This window comes from Silurus aristotelis (assembly GCF_946808225.1).
Source record: "Silurus aristotelis genome assembly, chromosome: 12".
NCBI lineage: Eukaryota > Metazoa > Chordata > Actinopteri > Siluriformes > Siluridae > Silurus > Silurus aristotelis.
The window spans coordinates 26,373,605-26,399,348 of NC_139585.1; the positions used below are offsets into that span (position 1 = coordinate 26,373,605).

The 25,744-nt window shown below is 38.7% G+C and overlaps 3 protein-coding genes across 3 annotated transcripts in view; all 3 read right to left on the bottom strand.

Annotated features, from left to right (window-relative positions):
- Nucleotides 1-25,744, bottom strand: part of prkar1ab (protein kinase, cAMP-dependent, regulatory, type I, alpha (tissue specific extinguisher 1) b) — a 216,246-nt gene that overhangs the window by 149,470 nt on the left and 41,032 nt on the right. The gene's annotated exons all lie outside the window — the stretch shown is intronic.
- gdf2 (growth differentiation factor 2) lies at nt 401-3,061 on the bottom strand. Its single transcript, XM_083557048.1, has 2 exons — nt 2,259-3,061; nt 401-2,040 (listed from the first exon to the last, which is right to left on the bottom strand). Exons 1-2 carry the CDS (start codon nt 2,623-2,625, stop codon nt 1,172-1,174), a joined length of 1,236 nt encoding a protein of 411 aa, XP_083413174.1. The 5' UTR covers nt 2,626-3,061; the 3' UTR covers nt 401-1,171.
- gdf10b (growth differentiation factor 10b) lies at nt 4,673-10,343 on the bottom strand. The gene is made up of 3 exons (XM_083557657.1): nt 9,961-10,343; nt 7,189-8,054; nt 4,673-5,354 (listed from the first exon to the last, which is right to left on the bottom strand). Exons 1-3 carry the CDS (start codon nt 10,163-10,165, stop codon nt 5,163-5,165), a joined length of 1,263 nt encoding a protein of 420 aa, XP_083413783.1. The 5' UTR covers nt 10,166-10,343; the 3' UTR covers nt 4,673-5,162.

Genomic DNA, 25,744 nt, shown 5'->3' on the forward strand with positions numbered 1-25,744 from the left:
AATCTCTAGCAATGAATAAATCCACACTGGTATGCCTGATTACAAATTTAAGATAAATCAGACTACAACTCTTGAGTTTTTTTGTTTTTTTTTTAACAACGCACAAACAACAACTTAGTTTAAGTGTTTTTCTGCAAGAGGTAAGTCTTCAACCATCGCTTAAAGATAGCCAGGGAAAAGCATTAGTGAAATATACTTACCTCTACCACTGAGAGAAGGTGGTACCAGTCGAGTATATATCAGTATATTAGTGTGTATATCTTTTTTACTGATGCAAATATCAATGCATCACATGAATCTTACATCCCTATTAAATGCACCAAATAGGGTAGACATAAAAACTGTATAAATGCAAGCGTGGATAAACTGAAAAGAAGAATTCCATGAGAGATGCTTGGGATTAAATATATTTTATTATTAAGACTTATTTGACTGCACATCAGAATCATGTAGGAGGCTAATATCTCCATCTGATCCCCTCTTTGCTCAGTAGAGGGCGCTAATTACATATTCTCCAGGGAGCAACACACGCACGCACACACACACACACACACACACACACAGTTTTTGTTTTAGTATAAAACTGGGTAAATAAATATAACTTCATATAGTGAATGATTAATTTAACATGGAATGGTGCGACACTGGGATTCATTACTGCCTAATAAGTTTTGGTGAAGGTCAGTTTAGTGTCTGTCTAGATTTGCATGTCCTCCAGGTTCTTCAGTTTTCTTTGCCGTCCCCCAAAAATATGCCAGGCAGTGGTCTGTCTACTTAAAATTGCCCCTAAGTGTGAATGAATGGGAAAATATGTGTGTGCATGGTGGACTGTATTGTGTATCTGTATTCGATGTGACGCTGTCCAGCGTGAAAATCTCACCGAAGATAATGAAAGTCAATTAAAATCAGCACCACCATGCAGCCATAATAATCCATAGTGAAAAAGTAATAAAAGAAGCTAAAAGGCTATGGTGTGGAATTCAAGGCTAATGTCGAATACATAAACATGACAATGCAAATTTTTTCCCCCTATTTTTTAAATGATTGAAGTGTTTTAATGCTGAATGGACAAATGATATTTAACTTAAACCCTCCATTTAAAAAAAAAAAAAGAGCCAAAAATAAAACATGAGCAGCATAATCATAGTTAGATTTTTGTTTTCTTTTCTCACTACCTACAGCCGCATTTCGCCACTTTCATCTCCTCATAAAGATGCCTCACGGTGATAATGCCGTTCTCTTGGTACATGACGGTTAAAGGGTCCAGCTTTGTCGGAACACAACACGCCTTGTTGGCTTTTTTCGGGTTGCTCAGGTTGACCAAAGTTTGAATGATTGCATGCTTGGAAGGGGACACATCTTCTGTAAGAGGAAAGCTGCACACGCCTTTACATTCGTATGCATCGTATTCGGGGGGCGCGACGATCCATTTGTCCCATCCGATATCCCTAAAATTTACTTTCAGGGAGGTTCTCCGGCAGTAGTTCTTACCAGCGTGCCTCTTTGTTCTTTGATGGTGCTTTGTCTCATCTTCGAAGGTGTCCGTGCTCCATAGAAACTTCTTGTTTTCGTGAGTCATCATCTCTTGCACCTCGTTTTTGGCTTTGAGTTTGCGTTTCTCAAGGTCATTCGAAAAGGCGATTAAAACAGGCGAGGTGGCGTTCGCCAAACCCAGGAAGATCTCGTAGCCTTCGCCATGGAAGGCTGCACAGCCTTGACTCTTCACCTCGACTTTCAGTTCGCCTACTCCATGCTGCGAATAAAGCCAGCTCTGAACGGCACTCGTCACATCAAAATCCTCCCATGTGTGCCCCGTGTCACGGATGTCCTTCCTGTCCAGGAGATGCGACGTTTCTTGTTTTTTTGTCTGCACCACGTTATAAACGTCAATGGAAGTCAGACTGTCTTCGCAGGATAAGTGATTTCTTTGCCATAGCATGAAGAGTCGGAGTTGGATCACGGTGACCTCCTCATAGCGGGGGATTGAGACATTGAATCGGAGCCTGTGTGAAGATTTATTCTCACTGATAACGGTCACCTCTGTGGAAGAAACAAACCAAATGATAATGGACACGCCAATGTTTCAGTACTAGGAATTTCACAAGATCATAAATGATTACAGAGAACAGAAAACTCAATGTTTAGGGAATTACTGGTATAATAAGGGCCCTAATATATGAGATCCTACAAAAAAGGACCTTAATATAGCTCACTAATACATAAAAGTTAATTGTGTGCCATTCAAAATGTGACCTTACCTTGTACGACAAAGCTGCGTATGACAACCGAACGTTGAACCGAGGAGATATCCGAGGCATACTTGTTGTACAGCTCCATCATAAATGGAGGAGGTTGAACTTTCCTGTCTTCCTCAGGAACCCCCGACAGCTTCAGCATCTTCAGAAAGTTTGCTTTCATAGGCTCCGAAAAGCTCTCCAAGCTGTCTCGCTCCTCTAGGCCATCCTCTAGGGCGTCCTCCAGAGCGTCCTCCAGAGCTTCCTCCAGAGCGTCCTCCAGAGCGATCTTTCCGTCTTTTCGCCGAGTGGCTCGAGTTATCGGTTTCCCGTCACAGAACCAAATCGAAATGAGGCATAGGTGAAGCCAGAAATAACGAAATCCCCGCATTGTTCTCTAGCTCTGCGCTTTACATCTGGCTTTTTCTTCAGAGGATGCGACGTCGAAATTTCACTCTCATACTCGTACATTAAACAGCGCATGCTTGAGATGACCGAAGCAACAGTTCGGCTCTTCTTATCTGGACAATTGATGTTGTGTTTTAAGGTTTGTTATCCTTCGGGGTCTTGTGGTTAATGAAGTTTTTGTAAACATTTCACCGACGTTAGCGAGGCTAATGAGTGCGCAAGGATACACAAGAATGTTGATCCCAGGGTTCAGGGTCAGGGTCAGCTGTAGCATTTTTGACTTTGCTTTCTTGCCTTTTGATTTTTGATCCTTTGGTCCATTTAAGTAAATAAAAACTTCATATACAAAAAAAAAATTATACATTTGATTAAGAGCAAAGGTCAATTAGTAATCCAGATCCATTTTTATTAACTTTTTAATGCTTTCTTTTTTCATGCTTTGACTTCATGGATTTGGCCAGTTGTTAGGTTCATGGGATTAAGGACATTGGCCTGTGTACTGTCATACCAATTTATGTTTTGTTTCCTAATCACATAATTGGATTGGAAGGACGGGTTCTGTGTTCAAAGGAATGTCCTCGTAAATATAAGGCTATGAATAGACTACAAGCTCAGATAAATAAGAAATTGATAAAAAACTGAACATATAATCTGCAGATTTGGCAGATGCCCTTATCCAGATCCACTTAAATTGATCTCATTCATACAACTATGCAGCTTAGGGGATAAGGACCTTGCTCAGGGGTCTAGGAGAACTTTTAGGTCCAAAGTCCAATACCTTAACCACTAAGCTACCATTTTCCCCATCTGAATATATTTAATTAAAGAAATGAATTCTATTCGTGAACAAATTGGAATACAATTTATTTCATGACTCCTCCCACACACCATCCACACATCCACAGAGGTGTGTATGAGTGCAGGATTCTGCCTGAACCATGACTATAATATAAATTGGAGTTGCATGTGTGCCACTGTGTGAGTCATTTCTCTTCTTTAACTGAGTTTTACTGGTTTCAAGCCAGTACACACCACACACACACACACACACACACACACACACACACACACACACACACACACACACACACACACACACACACACATACACACACACACTGATAAGATGAGTGTAAAAAAACTAAACTCTAAACTTTATAGTATTGGATACTGGACGTATGTTTTTTTGTTTTGTTTTTTTCATTTTACCATACATACAAATGTACACAAAAAATATATTTTATGGAATACCCCTATGACCCATTCTTTTTTGTCTGTCTGTCTGTCTGTCTGTCTGTCTGTCTGTCTGTCTGTCTGTCTGTCTGTCCGTCCGTCCGTCCGTCAGTCCGTCCGTCCGTCCGTCCATCCGTCTATCTTTCTAAACAACTCGAGGATTTTGAGGATGGATTTGGACTAAAATGAATATCAAGTTTATTACAATGGCTCAGGACCGCAGGTTGAATGAACAGCGCCCATCACTGAACATTTCAGCTCAACAGTGATGGAACTGTAATGAATAGACATGTTGAGGATGAGGACGGGTTACCTTTTGAGTCTGGTTACTTCCTCAAGCTATCACAGGGATTTTTTTTTCTTATCAGAGTCAACAATGGCTCACTTAATAAGGACAAAATTACAGTTGTAAGAAATAAACTTAGGCACTAAATTTATAAAGGCTTTAATACTGCTTTAAATATTAATTTTGCTTTAATACCTCTTTATTGCTGTAAAGCTGCTTTGAGACAATGTCTGTTGTTAGAAGAGCTCTACAAATATAAAGAAATTTAATTAAATATTGTTTCGATGTAAGTGTTTATATCCAGACATTCAACTGGACCTTCTGAATTTGAAAAAAGGCACTAGGTGGCAGCAGCATTGCACCACTCCAGTGTCCAGGCGTCCTCTGGTCTGAATACATTTTCTGATATGAAGCAGATCTCCCAGAGATGAACATGTGTATCAGGTATTGATCCATGTATATCCATGTATAATACATTGTTTTATGTGCTATGTTTTGAATTAAATAAGCATTTTCTCACAAAGCATTCTTATATTTTATTGTTTAATTCTCTTCTATTTTTCCTATGAAAAGAATGATGTTAGGGGGCCATAATGTTTGCAAAATATTAACAAGGTGATTTTGCTGCTTGTTATTAAATTCTGAGTGAGATTTCAGAAGGTTTCTACTGTATTATTTTCTGTATAATTTACATCAATAAAAAAAAAAAAAAAAAAACAGACAAAATAAAAACATCCTGTAAATACACACAGCATCATTCTATGTAGGTCTTAGATGCAATCGGTGCCACCTAGATAATTAGGAGTCTCAGGGAGAAACTTTCCTTGTTCACTAGGAATAAACTTACAATGTATACACTCTTTTATACAACTTTATAATCCGCCATTGAGCTGTGTGTCAGACATGATCACACCTGATCTAATATAACGTTTGCCTTCCTGGGAGCTTCTGAAGGTTTGTCCGTAGTCCCCGGAACACCAAAACTCCCGCTGCGATCGCGTTTATCGACACGCGCAGGTCTCCACAGACATGCTAGGGTAGAGCTTGAGCACCATGTTCCTGCTGGCGTCAAGAAACAGCACAGCGAGTTCGCTCATTTTCTCAGGAATGCAGCAAGGCTCGGGGACGCCGGGAACGATCCCGACTGCCCTCACGATGCTTTGGATAGTGGCGTGGTTCGAAGGACGGACCACCTGGAGATAGACATGTGAGGTGAGAGTTAAAGGCTTGTTAAAAAATAAATATTGGCTGCAATACATTTCTGGATTAAGTGTAAACTGAAGCCCTGAGAAGATCTAGAATGATCAAAGACTAGTGTCAGTGTTAGTTCTCTCCATCATTTTTTTTTAATCATCTTAAATATTTGCAAACCAGTTTCCCTACATTTCTCAAAACAATTTGTACAAACAGCAGAACACATTGGATTGCTGGCAAAAGCCTGTACTTTTCTGAGAATCTTTAGTTCATCTCTCCAAAGTAAGTATTTGTGTCAATGAACATGTCATAACTATCTAATGAAGGCGAGGGAGCAGCATTAAGATCAACCAATGATCAACTAAAATATTCTCTAAAACAGGTCAAAGCTGGATCTCGTGACGCTTCAATTGGCGACAGATGGAAAGGAGAGAAAACTAGTACAGTAAAAGTGTGAATCCCTGATCCGGTCTCTTAAAATCAATATCCCACATATAGTAATGTGTACGTTTGTGCTGTGGAACTTCATAGAGGCAATACAGAAGAAATTCAGCCTCAGTGGAATCCAAACCGTAGTTTACATCAGGAAAAGTACCTGTTATTCTTAAGTCCTTTAGTCATTGTTCACACAACAAAATGTTTAGTCATGTTGTCAGTATTTCCTGATGTAAACTACTGTTTAGATTCCAATGTACACAAATGTACACTTTACCGTATGTGGGATATTGATTTTAAAAGCCCGGACAGGATTCACACTTTCTTTTCCTGGTTCTTCATTCATTCATTTCGAGATTCACCTTTGACCTGTTAAGGAGAATATTTTAGTTGATCATTGGTTGATCTGATGCCGTTCACTTGCCTTCATTAGTGACATTCAAGATTCATCTTCAGAATTTATTAATTGAAGACAAAAAAAAGGTAGATAGAAATTTGACAAATTATGAGAACTGATTTAAACATTTTGCATTCAATGAACTGATGCCCAGATGTTATGAGGATTAACTTTTTTCTTAGTTGCTTTGAATTCACATCATGTGAATAGTCACTTGTGCTCAAATTGCGAATGCTTTGGTACATTTATTCAATGGATTGTGTACAATTATCTGCTGTTTCCTACATTATCAGTTGTTTATGTTGTGTTGATCAAAATATATTATACTGGTTTCACCTGAATAGTTTTTACCCCCAAAACATCTCAGCATCAGTTCATTGCACAAGTCATTGCATGTAAAATGGTTAAACAGTTGTCATCATCCGTCCAAAATTTCTAGTGAACCTTTTTTTGTAAATGTGACTTAAACTGATGAATTGTGCAGAATCTTGAATGTCACTAATGAAGGCGACTGAACGGCATCAGATCAACCAATGATCAACGAGTTCTCTAAACAGGTCAAAGGTGAATCTCATGAACCTTCGATTGGCGACTGAGCAAAACACAGAGTTACAATTTCCCGAAAATGGATGAACAACCAGGAACAAAAACACTTGTACAGTACAGTAAAAATGTGAATCCTTTCTGGTCTCTTGCAATCAATACAAATCAATAAAAAATCAATACAAATGCATTTGTGCTGCTGAAGATATTCAGCCTTTTGTTTATATCAGGAAAAAGTGAAACTGTGCAGTCATATTGACAACATGACAAAACACTCTGAAGATCTTATTTGTGAACAATGACAAAAGGACTTGTTATTCTGAAAGCAATGATTTGTTCATTTTACACAAATTGGTTTGCAAATATTATGGATGATTTGAGAAATGCTCCAAAGCAACTGAGAAAAAAGCAGTCATCTAAAATATTCTTCACTACTAAATGTTTAGTTCGGGTCTCACCTTGGGCATGGGGAATCCACAGGTTCCAGCACAGTAGTAGGCATCAAACGCTTTGGGAGCCAGAATCCACTCGCTCCAGCCGATATCGGCGAAATCCACTCTCAGGTAACGCCTTGCGCATGCCCGTGGCTCACTCCACTGCTTACGCCGAGCCTTTTTCATGGTCCTTTTATCAAAGCTCAGTTCCCGAGTCACACTTCCTCCTGTCCGGACTTCAGGACCTTGTCTTGCAGCGTGACTCTTGGACGAGGTTTTGGGTTTTAAAGCAAAGTAAGTGTTGTACCATAGTTGCTTGTTTTTCTGATCGTCATACTGTAGGTTGGGAAGGAAATTCTGTAAGTGCTCTGCTTCTCGTCTGATCCTGGAGCTCGGAGTGACCGAGGGTGGTCTGTTTGCTCTCTCTTCTCCCACAGGGCTGTATCTCTGTAAGCTCATAGCGATGCTATTCGGTTCATTTATGGCCAGGTCGTTAGCAAAAACAAGAATATAAGGCAAGATGGAAGGTGGGATGCGATCCTGTGGCTTCTCTCCAGAGTCAAGTTCCACTAAAAGTAAAAGCTCATTTCGGGCACGAGCCCATTGGACAACCGAGGACACGTCAGACATCTGCCAGTGTCCTTTTTTATGAGGAGACAATGTGACGTTACCCAAAAAGGCTGGAAAGGTCGTGTTTTGGGACAGCCCTCGGAATACCAGCTTTACAGGGGTCGAAAGGTGTTGCTTGTGACACGTAGAGCCTCTGGAACGTCGGCAGCTCACGGGCCGGTTGTGCTGCTTGAGGAAATGTAGGCTTGCAGAGAGGATCACCTCTGACTCAGGCATGGATGTCAGATTAAAGTGAAAGATGACATTGTTGTTGAAGGACACTAAAATAAGGATGCATAAAAAAAAACAGTAAGTAGGGTACAAACTGTTTTCTTTTTTTTTTTCTTACAAAATCGATGTGTTCATGGTGGCATTGTGTTAAAAATTAGACACTGTCACACTGAAAAGCTCATGAGCAGAGACAAACATACAATCAAGCAAAAAAATGTCCTGTGCAAATCAATAATGCAAATAAATCTCCTGTGTGTAGTTTGTGCATTTGTTTGAGGTGAACACACTTTATAGTTTTTCTCAGTTGCTTTGGAGCGTTTCTCAGATCAGTAATGAAATTGTAAAAACTATTTTTTCAACCTCAACATCATACACCATAAAAGCAATTCTTGTGAATGCTTGTGAATTGTGAATGCTTTTGTACATTCATTTCATTCATTGTGCACAAGTGTCTGTTGTTTCCTACATTATCAGTTGTTTATGTTGATAAAAATTTATTATACTGGTCTCACCTGAATAGTCTTAACCACCAAACCATCTCTGCATCAGTTCATTGCATAATTCTTTGAATGCAAAATGGTGTAACCAGTTGTCATCATCTGTCATTCTTCAATTTCTATTAAACTTTTTATTGTAAATGTGACTTGAATTGATGAATTGACTAATATACAGGGCGAGTGAGAAATCAGATCAACCAATGATTAACTAGTTCTTTAAAACAGGTGAAAGGTGAATCTCGGGAACCTTCAATTGGCGACAGAGCAAAACACAAAATTACAATTTGTGAAAACAGATGAACAACCAGGAACCGAATAGACTCTATTAGAGTACAGTAAAAGTGTGAATCCTGCCTGGTCTCCTGCAATCAATATAAATCAAATATGCAATCAAATACATTTGTGCTGTTAAAATTAAAGTTAAAATTCATAGATGCCAAACAGAAGAAATTCAGTTTCGTGCAGATTTTTAACCCAAACCGTAGTTTATATCAGAAAATACTGAAACTGTGCGCCGTCATACTGACAACATGACTAAACTTTTTGACGATCTTATTTGTGAATAATAACAAAAGGACTTGTTATTCTCATGGCAATGACATGTTCATTGAAACACATACTTAATTTTGACAGATGAAATACAGATTTTGAGAAAAGTAAAGACTTTTGCAAGAAATCCAATATGTGGTGCTGTTTGTACAAATTGCTTTGAGAAATGCACTGGTTTGTAAATATTAAGGATGATTCAAGAAATGCTGCAAAGCAACTGAGAAAAACTGTAATTTGTGCGAAAGTGTGAGAAATGTATAAATTGCATTAAAAAAAGAAAAATATGTTATAATATTATAACATATTTATGTTTAAATATATATAAAAACCTGGATTCGATATCAGAATTTTTATTATAATAATATAATATATATTGTAGAGTCACTGTCAATAGTCAGTATTAGCACAATATTATTCAGTTATTGACTATAATTTCTTCTTTAAATATTACTTTATTTTATTTTTCCTATTTTTTATGTTTCATATATCTATCTATCTATCTATCTATCTATCTATCTATCTATCTATCTATCTATCTATCTATCTATCTATCTATCTATTATACATACATACATATATACATACATATTTATCACACATATGATATTATCTACAGTCAATGTCTAACATTTGTTTAATTATTACTTTGTTATTTTATTTTGCTAGTTTATATAGGTTTCCCCAGCATCTATCTATCTATCTATCTATCTATCTATCTATCTATCTATCTATCTATCTATCTATCTATCTATCTATCTATCTATCTATCTATCTATCTATCTATCTATCTACTGTATAGAAAGAGAGCGAGAGTGACAGACAGACACACACACACACACACACACACACACACACACACACACACACACACACACACACACACAAACACGCAGTATATAAAGTGTTTTACCCTGCACTGCTTGGAAGCTCCTGACCGTGTTCTGGTCCCGGTGCGCGTGTCGCTCCTTATTGAATTGATGGTACAGTTTGAACATGTGGACGCTCCTCATGTCTCTCGGCGCGTCCTGCTCCGGTGTTACCGAGTCGCTCTGCTTCACTTCCACCAGGTCCAACAGCAAAACCACGTGCAGCGCGTGCAGGAACTTGAACCGCATTGTTGAACGCCGACGGGTCCAGCAGAACAGTCCAGTCAGGTCAGAGAACCCAGAGTGGGTGGGGGGGTGGCGGCTGATGTTCCTGCAATCCAGGAGGGATTGTTCCTACGGGCTCGCGCGCAGCATAAAGTGCCTCTTACACTTGTTTCCTCTCCCTGCACGAGACCAGAGGAGGAGTGAACATATGATGGCAGAGTGACACATGAAAAAGTCTCATTCAGTTCTCTCATTCATGCACTCATTTCTCATCCATGCACTTATTCATTCATGCACTCATTCCTCATCCCTGCACTTATTTATCAACTATTTCCTCATTCATACACTCATTTCTTATTCCTGCACATATTCATGCACTCATTCATCAATTCTGCACATATTCATGCACTCATTCATTCACACACTCATTCCTCATTCATGGACTCATTCATTCATGCATTTATTCTTAAAATATTTTGTCATATTTCATAGATTTTTTTTGTTCACTTAAACTTACACATGGACGAAATAATAATAATAATAATAATAATAATAATAATAATAATAATAATAATAATAATAATAATAATAATAATAATAATGAAGCCTGTATATATCCATTAAAACCCTGCATACTATTAAATAATTTGAATAAAAAAATAAAGAGTAGGGATGTGATTATGTTTTATTACCTTTGTGAGGACTCTTGATATAGACAGACAGGCAAACAAACACAACCGTGACCACAACTGCAGCACACTTCGGATTGTAAAAGTAATATAATTTAGATGAGTTACTAAAACTTTTCCTTTCCATATAAAACTTTTCTCTCACTTTTTTTTATTGTAATTATTGTACACAAAAATCTTTGGTGTGTTTGACAGTTTTTCCATGATTTCTAAAAAAAAAATTTTGTGAGTACTGGCACAATTTTTCCAATAAAGAGAGCTGAAGCTGTTAGCGCAAATCTCTAAACACGTTTTTATTGCACGTCACATTCCTGTGAAAACACGTCACGCAGAGCCTCAACACGAAGCATACGTTTTAGTATGATGGCTAATAGGTTGGAGGAAATGGGATGGGAGGAGATGAGCTAGAGGTGAAAAAATATACGACACAGAGAAATACTTCAGTTGCATTATTTTGAAGATTTGCAGACATTTTTCATTATTTTTTTGTTCAAGAATCAAACATACATTTACAAGACACCCTTATCTAAAGCAACTTACATTGATCTTATTTATCCAACTGAGCATTTAAAGATCTTACTCAGGAGCCCAGGAGTGGCAGATGGGGTGGGCGGGATTAGAACGTGTGACCTTCAGATCCTAAGTTCAATACCTTAACCACTAAGCTACAACTTCCTTTTCAGCCATTTAAAAACCTCCAGCCACTCAAAACACTTCGAATGACTCGTTGCATCATCGTCGTATGTCAAACATGTAATTTTTAAAGTCATTGTGGCAGATTTGCCCAGTTTAATTCAGAATTTCACGTTTGGCTCTTTGTTCTACAGTAACTTGTTGTCCATGATAAAATTGAAGTCGTAGTAATGCACGTGGTCACAATAGCACTATTAATCTCGAAACCTTTCGATACTACCTTGCATTTTTTTCTACACTTTTATTTCAGGGGGAGGATAGTGAGCTGTGTGTCTTGCCAGGGCTTATTGGAGTTTGATGAAGGAATATGATCAGTGCCCAAATTGTTTTGCACTAGCATTTCCAAAGCCTTGACTGAAAATACTATAGAACATGTATTTATATTATAGCACAGTGAACGTCTTTCTTCACATATCCCTTTAATGTAAGGAAGCTGGGGTCAGCCATGGTGCAGCACAATGGGTTAAGGGCATTGATCAAGGACCCAAGAGAGACAACTTGGTGATAGTGTGGCTTGAACCTCTAGCCTTCTATACAATAATGTCTCTAGGTTACGTATGTAACCCTAGTTCCCTAAGGTAACTAGACGCTGTGTCAAAACGATTTGGGAACACCCCGCGTTGTCCATGATCTGAATCACGTGTAAAATCCGGCCAATTGGCAAGTCGTGATGTCATCGGCGAGCGACGTTGCATAAACCAGGAAGCTACAAAATGGCTGAGCGATGGTAGCAACTAGCTTCTGAGAAAAGAGAAGGTAAGCGCTTACGGGGATGCAGGGAGTATGGCTCGAAGACGCAGTGTCTAGTTCCCTCAGGGAACTAGGGTTACATACGTAACCTAGAGACGTTCCATTTCAGGAACTCGAGCTGCGTCAAAATGCTTTGGGAACGAGTATTCCATCACACCATACTGACCAGTCCCTGCCTAGTCTGTCTGGGCACCACCAGCGTGCAGGACAAAGGAGCCGGGAGTGGCCTTGATGTCGAGGTCGTAAAACCTGACAAAGGTCAAAGGGGTGGACCAACCCGCAGCGTTTCATATGTCTTGCAGGGGCACCCCCATGGACCAGGCCGTAGAGGCCGCCATACTCCGGGTCGAATATGCATTGACTCCAAAAGGAATGGGAAGACCAGAGGACTCATAACCAGAGGAAATTGCATCCACTATCCATCTGCTGAGGGTCTGCTTATTGGCCGGAAAACCTTTCCTATAGGCGCCATAGCAGACAAAGTACAGAACCTGGTGAAAAAGCATACACTTCAAAAACTTCAGTGGCATTATTGGTGGCATAAGCTGATAAAGTCTTATGCAAACATTCACACCTCACTCAACCCATATATAAGAGTTGACACATAGGTTTACAAAACACTAGACTCTTTTATCTGTATCTATATGGTGACACATTTATTTTTGGCCCTTAAGAAGATATAATGAGCAGTGAGATTCTGTAGACAGCTATGGGAGCTATACTTTAAACTACGGGAGCAATAGTGTGCTGTAAATTATCAGCCTGTTAACAGTTTCACCATCAAGCCCCATAAAACACAGGGATCTGACCCACAGAGGTGCAAGATCCAAGCCAGTTGGCTGTACAGGCTGTGGGCATGGTGGAGGTCTTTACAACATATCGTCTTGAAAAAAGTAGAGTAAAATTTATCCGATTTAAAAAATATGATACATTATTTGGAGACCACGGAGGATTTCATGGGTCCACATGAAAAGCCTAAAGATCCATTATGTTTTGAGCAACTCAAGAACATTGATGATTAATTTGGATTGTAATTAATATCAACAGTCTGCTACAATGGTGTAGGACTACATTTGGCAGGAAGAATTTTGCATTTCAGCACCCATTACGAAACATCACAAATCAACTATGATGGAACTGTAATAAATGTACGTTCAGTGTAGATTGGGGGTTCTCTTTTAAGTCTGGTTCCTCTCAAGATTTCTTCCTCATGCCATCTCAGTAGGTTTTTCTTTGCCACTGTCGCCAGTGGCTCAATCATAACCTATAATTTATTAATTTTAAAATGTATTTTCCTATCCTATTTATTTCTTTAAAGCTGTTTTGGGACAAAGTCCATCGTTAAAGTGCTCTACAAATAAAATGTAATTTATATGAATTGAATAAGTTGGCTAGAAGCAACATACTTCAGTAGATACAGTAGATAAGGAGCAAGAATTAAAAAAGAGGTTTCCCCTAATACTGGAGCATTGAGGGAAAATTTCATCATTAACGTTTTCAAAGCAAATCTTTAATAAAGATTATAGTGATGGTTCAATTCAGACAAAGCCAGATCTGATTTTGGTATTTACAGTATGCCAGTGATTGCGTCTGTTTTTTCTCTGAAAATGACAAAATCATCTGGTGCCCTCATAATACTCATGTTTTACCTGTAATCCAAGGAGGTGTTTTTTTGAGCCCTTTTTTCTAGCCCATAGACAAAGACTTGGACTAAAACATCTCCTAATTTTCCAGGTATGTCAGCCTGGGGCGTTTATCTGAACTAAACGACAGTGTGGATTTTGGCTTCTCACCAACTTCCTTTGCAATTTGGGTTCCTTTTTGCTGGCTGGGACTAAAACGGCTATTTGGGTTGATTTTGTTTGGAACGTCCAAAAGTCAAGAAAGCCTCGGTTAAGTATTTTCCTGTGCCAAAATATCCCCAACACAATTTTCATCAGCATTTTACAATCACCTCATGCTCTCTGACCGGTTCTCGTCAAGTTGTAGAAATATTCAAACAGAAGCTGTAACACTGTAAAGGTAAATAAAGAGTTAAAAATACAAGGTGGTATCAGAAAGTTTCGAGACTAATGTTGCTAACTGGTGCTATTCTTCCCAAGGGCATAACCACGTCTCTGATTTCATCAAGGACAGCAAGTTAGAACAAAGAGCAAATTCTACGTTAAAGAGTGAAAATCTGCATAAAACCGGGCAAATCTGCTACAGAAACATTTGACATGACATACGTTTGACATAACGTGACACTGCAACGAGTCGTTCAAGGTGTTTTGAGTGGCAAACGTGCTTCAAGGGTGGGAGGACTTCACTGGAAGATGATAAAAGACCTGAAAGCACAAGCCTCCCGAAAATATCCAAACCATTCAGCAACTTGTGCATAATGATCATCGGAGAACGATCCACATGATCTCATTTCTGCACCAACCCTGCTCTCCAGATTTGGCTCCTGCGGACTTCCACCTCTTCCAAAAGATAAAGATCTGGATCAAGGTCGATGTTTTGACACATCTGTTGAGATCTGGCGCGAATCGCAGAAGGTGCATGACACACACCAGGACGCGTTCCAGAAGTGGCAGTAAAGCTGGGAGAGCTGTATTGCTGTGTGAGGGGACTATTTTAAACGTTATGTGTAAAAGTAGATTAATAGGTACATTATTGTAAACAGAGCTAGTCTCAAAAATTTTTAATACCACCTCATATCAAACCACATTAATAAAAAAATATAAAACAATATAAAAAAATAATAGCAGTCAGGTTCAATTTAAGAATTTCTGACTTTTTCTTGCTCTCCACAGGCCTGGTTTCTTTAGATCTTTTTCTAGTCTGCCTGCAGTCAGTAGCTTTGACCTGGCTCTGCATGCTATCAGCTTTAGAGATGAAAAGTGGATCATCCATCATCAGGGTTTAGACATTTGGTCTCCATAACAAAAGCAATGAGGTGCTCTCACCAGCCTTGTGGCACACCATTTGTCCAGAAAGAGACGTTGCATCTACGCAACTGCAATTACCAACCATTTGAAGACACTTCACATAGTTTCCCGAACCACATGTCCATGTTTTCACTCACAGCAACAAACGCTTTAATTCATCGCATTTTTTTTTTGTCGTAATCAGTTTTAGACGTTACTGACAAAGATGAACAATGATTTTTTCCTCTCAAAGTGAGCTCGAACCCCGTCAGGAAAGCGTTCTGTCGACATGAGCATGATGTATGCATTGCAGATGGCGGTTTGCTGGAAAGAAAAAACCTATATTACAGTATTACAGATGTGGATTTGAAGTTAGAAATGTATATTCCTTCCTATAAACCTTATAACTGCTACTGCATGCTATTACATCTACACTATACATGAGCAGATTCTTCAGCTTTATAAGGAATTACAAAAAAAATCACCAAGCATGCTGTTATAGGGAAATAATGCCATGTGCAGCCAGATGGGAAGGGGATTATTTTCTAATAATCCCAGCATTTTAATAATCCCAGTGTCTTTTCTTCCTTTCAGTGAGTGCAGTTTTTAATTTACATATTGTTTTTGAATGAAGTGAAACACCTGCAGTAGAATTTTGCTTGTTATTATATATATATATCGGTGCACCGGCATAAAAGTTAACGATGTGATGCATCGACTTGAAAAGATTGTTCATCAGATACAAGTTGGCATATGTTTTGCAATGCGTCGTTTTTTTTTTTTTTACATATTTGTGTTGGTAAAGACCGATTTATTCATATTTAATTATTAGTAGATGCGCTAAACTTTTATTATTCAGAAAGTGACCAATAATTTGTAAACAATATTTTCTATGTAGATTATTATATGTATTATCTTTATTATATTAATTATTATATGTATTTCCTTTTTTATATTATATTATAATATTATATTTATATCTAGTTCTCCCAGCACCACTGAATATGAAATACAGTATCACAGCACTACGGAGGCCGAGGCGTATCCTGAGATTCACATAAAATACAGATTAACATGGCAGAGGTAGAGCTGCATCTTCCTGGAGACAGAACAGGAAAATAACTGATTTTTTTTCATCCTTTTTATTTTTGTGCTACAAAGGCCTGTGTGTGAAAGGGCCATGCGTTAGAAGTCAGAAGGTACTTAGTAAATTGATGATTGCTGTCTGTCTGAACCAAAGAAATAAAAGCAAACTTCCTATTCTTCTTCTTAAAATATGTATTTACCCCTGCCATTTCCATCCATCTCTCAACATCTACCCCTGCCATTCCTACCCATCACCTCTGTTCTGCTTTACGTTCATCAACCTATCAAAAACGCTCTTCCTTCAGGATCACCCCTACACCATTTCTCTTTCCATTCACACCATAACAGAAGTTTAAACCCACCTCCAATTTTCTTGGCCTTACTCCCTTTCCACTTGGTCTCCTGGACACACAACATATCTACCTTTCTCCTCTCCATCATATCAGCTACCTCTCCCCTTGTACCAGTCATAGTACCAACTTTTAAAACTGTGGAGATGACAGTGGACTTTAGGAAATACCCCTCAACATTACTCCCCCTCACAACATTCAACAGCCCTGTGTCATGTGTGGAGGTTCTTCAAGTTTCTGGGCACTACCATTTCCCAAGAGCTTAAATGGAAATCCAACATAAACTCTAACAGTTTCTTTCCTCAGGCAATCACCCTCATTATTAACTCGCCTTATTTTTTTTTCCTGCCTTCATATCTATAAGTACTGCCTTATCAGAACTGTCAGTCATCACATCATCCGTATATGTTACACACACTGTTGCTGCTGTATATTGTACAAGTTCTAAAGTAACTCTTTATTGTACCTGATGCAGAATACTGTTATATGCACTACTGTGCACTCTCACACTTTATGTACATTATTGATCTGTCATATACTCTGTATTCCTATTTAATACTCGTACTGTCTATATTGTCTCACATTGTCTGTTTTGTCTTGTCTTGTCTGTTTTGTCTTGTATAGTCCAAGCTAAATGTATAGTGTAATTTATGTCTGTACTGTGGTGAATCACTAACAGCTGGAACCAAATTATTTGTGTGTGTCAACACACTTGGACAATAAACCTGATTCTGATTCTGATTTACAGTGCCCACCCAACCCGTAACTCTCCTACACTTCTCCTTTTCCTGCTGTCTCTGTAGACATCTTTCTCCTCTCCTTCTCCTTTTTTGGTCAACAGTATCCCAATTTCCACTGGTACCCTGTTGGCTAACAATACCTGTGGCGGTCGTTGGTAACCCGGGTCTCGACCGATCCGGTATGGAATTTTGGTTTGTCATCCGCATATTTGATTTAGCACATTTTATGCATGTTGCCCTTCCCAACACAACCCTCCCCATTTATCCGGCCTTGGTCGACCATTTCCCTAATACCAAACACAGCCTTTGAACAGGACACTCAGAATAGTGTGGTCTACAGATGTGCGCTTGCATTTGACACATCTCAAGGACCATCTGGTCCTGCTTCCTCTTCTTTTCAGCAGCCAAACCAGTTACTGGCTCCTTCTCTGTTTATCTACGCTTTCACTGCAGTGAACGTGACTGGTCGTAGGCCAGCACACTCCTTCTTCGCTGTTATCAATCATTTCAAGGGGCTCTCGAACAGGAAAGCCATTTTCCCATCATCGTTTATTCGGCTAGACCATTACACTTCACATTAATGGACCAAATGGCCTGACACTGCTAACAGACGCTACTTACTCCTTCTCCCCCATGCCTTTTCATTTTACTGAATATAAATCAGCTTGTTCAGGAAAGTCATTAGCAACATTTTTTTCTTCCCCATCCTTTTCCATGAGCTCTTTACAATGGTTGAACAAGATCGGTGAATTGGACAGGAAACCAAATACGTAAATGTGGCAATTTTCCCACTTCTTAATAACAAAACATGCCAATTACTCGGTGGTCTCGTAGCGTATCTACCATGAGTTAATCGTTAGAAAGAAAACACTGTAATGATCTCTGCATTATGGGACAACAAACCGCAACTTGGCATCGGTGGCATTGGGGGTATTTAACTGTTTCTCACAGCTCAATCAAAGGTGTCTGCTGTATTAAAAGATTCAATTCATTTCATTTTTATTTGTAAAGCGCTTTTAACAATGGACATTGTCTCAAAGCAGCTTTACTGACTGAAAATGGTAATAAAGTTGTAAAAAAAAATAATAATAATGTATTAAAGTTAAGTGCCTATAAATTTGTTTTTATAATTTTATCCCTAATGAGCAAGCCAGTGGTGGCTATGGTAAAGAAAAAACCTCCTGAGATAGCATGAGGAAGAACCATACTCAAAACCCATTCTCATGAGGATGGCACTGAATGGCCATTCATTACAGTTCCCATCATTGTCGAGGTGTACTGTTCAGTAATGAACGATTCAATATAGAACTGTTCATGCAGTCCCTTGTAGCAGACTGTTGATATTAATTACAGTCCAAATCCAGCCTCAAATATTTCAGCTGTAACTGGTAGAAATAAAGATATAAAGAAATAAAGTTGTTTTCTTGCGTCTTGGAAAAAAACATGGACTTTAAACAGTCTTGCAATTAAAAGCTTGAACTTGGACAGAGGCACTGGGATGAATCTAATATCTATAACAACCTACATCCTCTCCCCCTTTACAGTCGATTCAATATAACTATTCTAGTTCATCTTCAGTGGAACTAGATTATTTCTAATCCTGTCCATTCTCGTCACTCCTGAAGAAAATCTCAGCATCTTCAACTCTGCCATCTCCAGCTCAGCCTCCTGTCTATTTGTCAATGTTTTTAAACTGTACAACAAAGCAGGTCTTACTACCATCATATAAACTTTCCTGTTTACCAAGGCAGATACCCTTCTATAACAAATCACTCCTGCTTTACGGCACTCTTTACCTCTTTAACACACCCTCGATCATTTTGCACAGTTGACCTCATGGATTTAAATTCATCCACCTTCACCACTTTTACTCCTTGTTGTAAAAGGATTACTAAAAGAACAGATTAGATGGAGACAGATTGTGACTCATGCCATCCTGTGGCATCTAGAGAATGCTACAGCTCCAGGTGTGACCCACCTCATGAAGATTTCAGACCTTCAAAGAGAAGATTCTGACCCCGTGAGGATGCCGAGCCATTTAGGGGGCCCCCCAGCTCCACTTCATGAAGATTTCAGCTATTGGTCTTTGAGGATAAACAACCTCTTACGTAATCAATACAATACAAAATAACATTCTACACATGTTGTTTCTTTATCAGTTAACATGTAAAAGCTTGGGCATGGAGAATTTGGTGTTAAATCTATAATTATCTTAGATGTTGAGCTAATTTATGAGTCTGGAGCTCCAGGTTTCACATCTCCAGCTGACTGTATAAGAGAGTAGAAAGGACATTACTCTCTGGTTTTTGTAATTTTTTAATGGTATATAATCACACTCTTGGGGTCACCCAGATGAGGATTGGTTCACTTTTGAGTCTGGTTCCTCTAAAGGTTTCGTCCTCATATCAGCTAAGGGAGTTTTTCCTCTCCACAGTCGCCCCATGCTTGCTCATCAGGGATTAATACACATCAGTTAAACATGTGAAATCAGTCATATGTGGTTCTACCTGTTGCAAAAAGTTGGAGGCACACAATGGTACAGGGTGTCTTCGGATGCATTTGGCAGCATGAACTTCTCTTGCGCTAGGAGACTCAAACCTGTACCAGCATGACTATGCCCCAGTGCACAAAACCAGCTCCATAAAAATATGTTTTACATTGGTTGGAAGTGTGTACAAGACCTTGAGTAGCCTGCAAGAGTGTTCCAACACTATTGAAAACCTTTGCTATGTATGGGAACGCTGACTGCACCCCAGGCTTACTCACCTACATCAGTACCTGACTTTACTAACACCTTTGTTGTTGAATGAATCTCCACAAGCACACTCCAAAATCTAGTGGAGCATCTTCCCAGGTATTGGAGGTTATTATAATAGAAAATGGAGACTAAATGTAAAATGGGATGTCCACAATCTAAATTATGGTCAGGTGTCCACAAACTTTAGTGTGTTTTTTATCAGTCCCCTGTGTCCTCACAGCCTGAGGAATTTCTCAGCGCATTCCAGAGCCAAGTGACAAATGACACATTTATATTGAACACTGACTAGCAGCATTTGTAAAGACAAAATTGCTTACATCACACAGGCAAGTTTTGTCTCAGTGTAAGATTAACACCTCGACACCGTCCTAAACTAGAAGCAAGGATGTAGAATATGAATCATTATTTCATAAAAAAAGAACATATTAATAAGACATCTCAAATTGTGATTATATTTAAGATGAAGTTGAAATAAACCTCAGCACTAGTGATTCACACTAAGGTGTGTTTGGGAAAATATGGAGGACAATAGCCCCAGGGTGGGAGAATAGGAAGTAGTATAGTGTGTAATGCCTCTCCACATTCCCACTTCGAGTGGAAATAATGAGTGAGTAATCATAAAATAAGGACTAAATAATACTTTATTCAATACAGGACAGTCTCATGGCATTTTGTGATATAATCACGATCTTTAACCTGTTTACTCGTGTTCATGGACCTGGATTTCCCTCTTATTTCATGTCACTCAGCATGACTGCCTCCGTCTGGATCCGTCTCTGTAGCAAGAGGCAGAGGATCATGGTTAATAGTGACAGAAATGCCAAATGTAATCTTTTACCCCCTTTTTTATAAGAGAACAGAGTAGAAAATATACGGTTAATGTAAGGGTTACTGTTATACTGTACTAAATGTGTGTGTCTCTTATTAACACAGACTCCAGGGAGAATATATTCACTGTATTTTGACTTGAAGGAGCCACTGACGATGGATTACAAATGCGAGAAGCTTACCAAATATAAAGCAATAAAAACAAGGATAAAATCTCCCGCTTAAATGTTGAGTAATATTGCTTTTATACAAAAAAAATCAATAATAAACAAGAAAAAAAAAAAAAAACGAATCTGTGGTATCTAGTGGCAAAAAGAAAACTTTGGCGAAGGCACCAAAAATACTTCCTTTCGAAATACATTACATAGAAAGTCATCCTCAGTGATACGAAAAGGAGGGAAATTCTTGTCTATGAACATGAATCAATAGATTACACTTCGTGACTATATCATGAAATGCCATGAAACTGGGCTGCACTTTACTATTCTACTCAAAACTTATGAAAAGTGTACATATTAAAAACGAAAATGGCAGATAAAATTCCCCCTTTAGCTTTGTACACTTACTTAAAAAAACATTATTACAAAATCATCTCTTAGCATGAATAACAGCTTTACACACTCTCAGCATCTGGACATGGTTCAGTGGTTTGTTTCACTAATCATTTAGCTAAAATACTTTGTCAGTCATCTTGTAAAGAAATCTCCAACTAGTCCAGCAAACTCAAGAATTGCTTTCCATGTCGGGGTCTACCGATCTTTCCGATGCACACTGAGGTGTCCAGGTCCTGGACAAAGCCTTTTTTTTAGGCCTGCCCCTTTAGCCCCAAAGCGGCGTTATACTCAAATGTCCTGGGGCTGAGAGATCACGGTTATGGCGCAATGTCCTGGGTTCAAGAGACGCCAGTGAGCAATCTCTCTCCGGGCCTCGCTTCCTCACTTAAGTTAGAATATTTAGATGGATATTAAATTATCCATCAAGCCCCTGCATTCTACGTCAGTGCTGGTCAGGCCACTGGATGCCTGCATGCCATGGCGGTGTTGCAGGCTTATCAGGCCAATCTGCTGCGAGAGCTAGACATTGGAGGCATCTCGGGTGGCCAGGTGCAAGAGCTTCACCACCGGGAGGCACAGAAATGAAGTGTCACAACATGCACTCCCCCTGTCAGGTATCCGGCACGGGGCTCTGGGTGGAAGCCCTGGGAAGTGACAGATCTGAGGACTGTCAACCTCAATAAGAGGGCTTTGACCAAAAACTCCTGACATGGGGAGGTCTGGGGATTTGGTCGTGAAAGGGGGAATTGCACCTCGTGATGATGTTGGTACATTGGTGTGAGGTTTGATGATGTTGTACATGAACACGTTGCATCCAGACATTCACACGAGTGCTTCAAGATAGACAAAAAGTCAATTTTACAGAAACACACCGCTATGATGAGAAGTAAGAAAGGTTGTGTAGCAGCATGTGGCCGTAAAATACGCTAGTCATAATCATTGCATATTTGCTATTAGATCGATGCAGCAAAAAATATCTTACAGGTTCAGGTTCAGGTTAAATGCCTCTGAATGAACCACAAAACTTCCAGAACAATGTATTTTTGAAAGACAAGATTAAGGTGAAACAAAGTTAGTAGTTTTACCCCTAAGTCCTACCTGAGTCAATCCACCTTTTAATACTATCGTTCTGATGCCACAGCTACAGAAACCATTGATACTATTGAGGAACGCAGTTTAACAGAGTGCTGAATCACAGACAGGAATCTCATGCAGTTACAATTAATGTCATTACTAAAGCAAAAAACCCAATAAACACAATTCAACAAGTCTCCTTTCACTGTAGCCACAACTGCACCACTCACATACATTATCTCTAATAGAAGCATCGGTTTTAACCTCATAAAATGACCTCGGGTTTTCCCTGCATTATTTCTGTTCTTTATGGTTTTCCTAGAAATTTTAAATGATTAAATTATGTTTTTTTCTGCAAATTTTACAGGAAAGAAAAAGCAAAAGTGTAAATGTTTCTTGAAAAAGCTTAACAACTGTTTTGAACTGTTTGGGCCGACCTTTCCTCATGATGTCCAGCTTTTCCTGAAAAGTCTGTCTTGTAAATGTCCTTTCAAGTGTATGTGTGACCAAATCAGTTTCTTCTCTTCTTGTCAGCCATTGTGAAATAATAAAAAAAACAGCTATTAAATCCACACAAATATACTTGAGCTTGTGCAGTTTGTTACAGGTTCTGACTAATGCGCTCTCTGACAGAACTCAGAATATTGGAGTTTATAATATCTGGTTTACTTACATATATTTGACACAATGTGATTGTTACAGAAAATTAAACAGTTCCTGGCAGCAACAAAATGTTGGCCTTTTTTATGATATGTCTGAGGCTAGTGTTCCTTTTACTTTCTGAGAAATATTCAGAAAGCGTTTCTTTTGTGAACATATGTTAAAAACCATTTCATTACATGTTAACTCTGGACCTGGTAATGATCTGATGATTAGAAGAATTTTGGCAATTTCCTCCAGCATTCAGACCATGATTAAATCTATTAAACAACGGAGGTCATATAACTTTCAGCAGGAATTGCTTTGGGTCCAAGTTTAAATCGAGTGGTCTCAGCTTTAAAAAAAATAATTTATTTAATTTTGAATGTGGTTAAGGCTTTGGGTTACTGATGGGATAGTTTGGGATTAAAATCACAACACTGCCAATCTGTTGGGCCCCTGAGCAAGGCCCTTAACCTTCTTGGCTTAAGCGGCACTGTATCTTTTGGAAAGTTAATATTTGCAGAAAATTATCTGCAAAATAGTGTTTCGGAGTAATCGAGGGTTCCCAAACTCATTAGCATTTGAATCTTGAGTCATTTCTTGGTGCTCTTGTGAGGTGGGATGTGGGCGGTTCTCGAAATTATATCAGTAATGACTCCTTTATGTTTGATGGTTTTAGGGCTGGATCACCCCCCTGGGACGTCACTTATACTACTATGAAGGATTAGTGACTCACATCAAATGCAAAGATGCAGCAGAGGGACCGGAACACACCAATCTCTTTATTATATTCAATTAAATATTGATATCTAAGCTCTCAGTATGAGCTGATTAGAAACTAAACATTGCGATCTTTAACTGTTCTAATTGTTATAAGTATGTTGTTTTTGGTATGTTAAATGGCATGATAAAGGCAGATTTTATTCGCAATAAAATACATTAGCAATGTAAAAAATAAGGACTATGTTCAGGATTGAGTCCAAGCATAGTTTCCGTTAAAAATGACGTACATAATGATACACTGCATCCTGCTCACAGTTATTTCCTGCCACTGGTTCTATAAAATCCCAAACTAAAACCCGAATACAAGAGTGACAAAATGAGTAAAGAAAATGTGGAAGCATTTACCTGTCTGAGGTTCACAAAATCCTACAGCTTGAAGCAGATCCAAGATGAGATTTCCTCTCTCTCATGATTTGCTCCATCTGGTGGATGTGCAAGTCCACAGAACAGTGTGGTGCTACACAAACACACTGGACAAGAGAATGCATGAAGGCAATGTATTTATTTTTAATCAGAGCAAAAAACCCAGTTTTCTTTAGTTACTACACTGCAGTGGTGGCCATGTATTTTAACAACAGGACTTGAGTGGTGGCCTATCTGAACCAACCCGCCTCTTATTACGTTAATTATGACACCATGGCTATAAAAACCATCAATATTCTAAAGAAACGCAGTATAACAGAGTGCTGCATTACAGACATGAATCTCATACAGCCAGAAGTCACTGGCTGTATGAGCCAGTGACTTTCACTTTCACTATAGCCACAGCTGCACTGCCCATATCATCGTCTTTCGTGCAAATTCTACAGGAATGAAAACACAGAAGTATGTAAATGGTTCATAAAAAAAGGAAATATTTTAAACTGGTTTGATCGATCTTTTCACATGATGTCCAGCTTTTCTTGAAAAGTCTGTCTTGTAAATGTCCTTGTAAATCTGCAACCAAATCAATTTCTTCACCTCTGTCAGATGTTGTAGAATGAATATAACAGCTATTAAATCCACACAAATATAATTGAGCTTGTGCAAAGGACGTGAAAATGCCTGCTAGGGGGCCTTGAAGTGGCCAAATTAAAATCTGATTGGTTGAAGCAAGAACATGGAGTTTATGCCTCAAAAAGTCTCTCTGACCATCCAATCAATGGACGTAAAAAAGCAGACATTACTGGACGCCTGCTAGATGGTCTCAGTGACTTCAGCTCGCAATCTGATTGGTTAAAGCAATAGCCGTCAAGCAACATGGATTGTACGCTGCATGCACCTGCAGTGCTGACCTCGGCAACATGTGATGTAAAAGCATATTCATGGACAAAAAATATATTAAAACACAAGTCACTGATTCTGATTCAGAGCTTTATCCCAGCAGAGAAGGACTTGCTGGTCCTGATTCATTATATTAATTATATATTATTAAATTATCAGCACAACATCTTCATTACAATCTTAGATATAAATTTTAATACAACCCTGCATTGATTCAGTGCATTCAAGCTAACACGGACTCCATACGTTTGTGCAAAACCTGACAATCTGCATTAGATGAAATACATTGGTGTGTCATATAAATTGTGCATCAACAGAATGGATGAACCTCAAAAGCAGTTTGCACAAAGAAGTTAATATGTTCAAGATTATACATTTATTTCAACTGAAATAGTCAATAATTACAACTGTAAATGTTTATCCTTATTATGAACCCATATTTTGAACCATATGGACATATCCTTTATCAGATAACTGACTGTGA

Excerpts from the sequence above, each read along its gene's own strand:
- gdf2 (XM_083557048.1), bottom strand. The coding sequence starts at position 2,625 with ATGCGGGGATTTCGTTATTTCTGGCTTCACCTATGCCTCATTTCGATT. Across the intron at positions 2,041-2,258 it reads ACGCAGCTTTGTCGTACAAG|AGGTGACCGTTATCAGTGAG; the intron begins GTAAGGTCACAT and ends TTTCTTCCACAG.
- gdf10b (XM_083557657.1), bottom strand. The coding sequence starts at position 10,165 with ATGCGGTTCAAGTTCCTGCACGCGCTGCACGTGGTTTTGCTGTTGGAC. Across the intron at positions 8,055-9,960 it reads GAGCTTCCAAGCAGTGCAGG|TGTCCTTCAACAACAATGTC; the intron begins GTAAAACACTTT and ends TCCTTATTTTAG. Across the intron at positions 5,355-7,188 it reads GTGGATTCCCCATGCCCAAG|GTGGTCCGTCCTTCGAACCA; the intron begins GTGAGACCCGAA and ends GTCTATCTCCAG.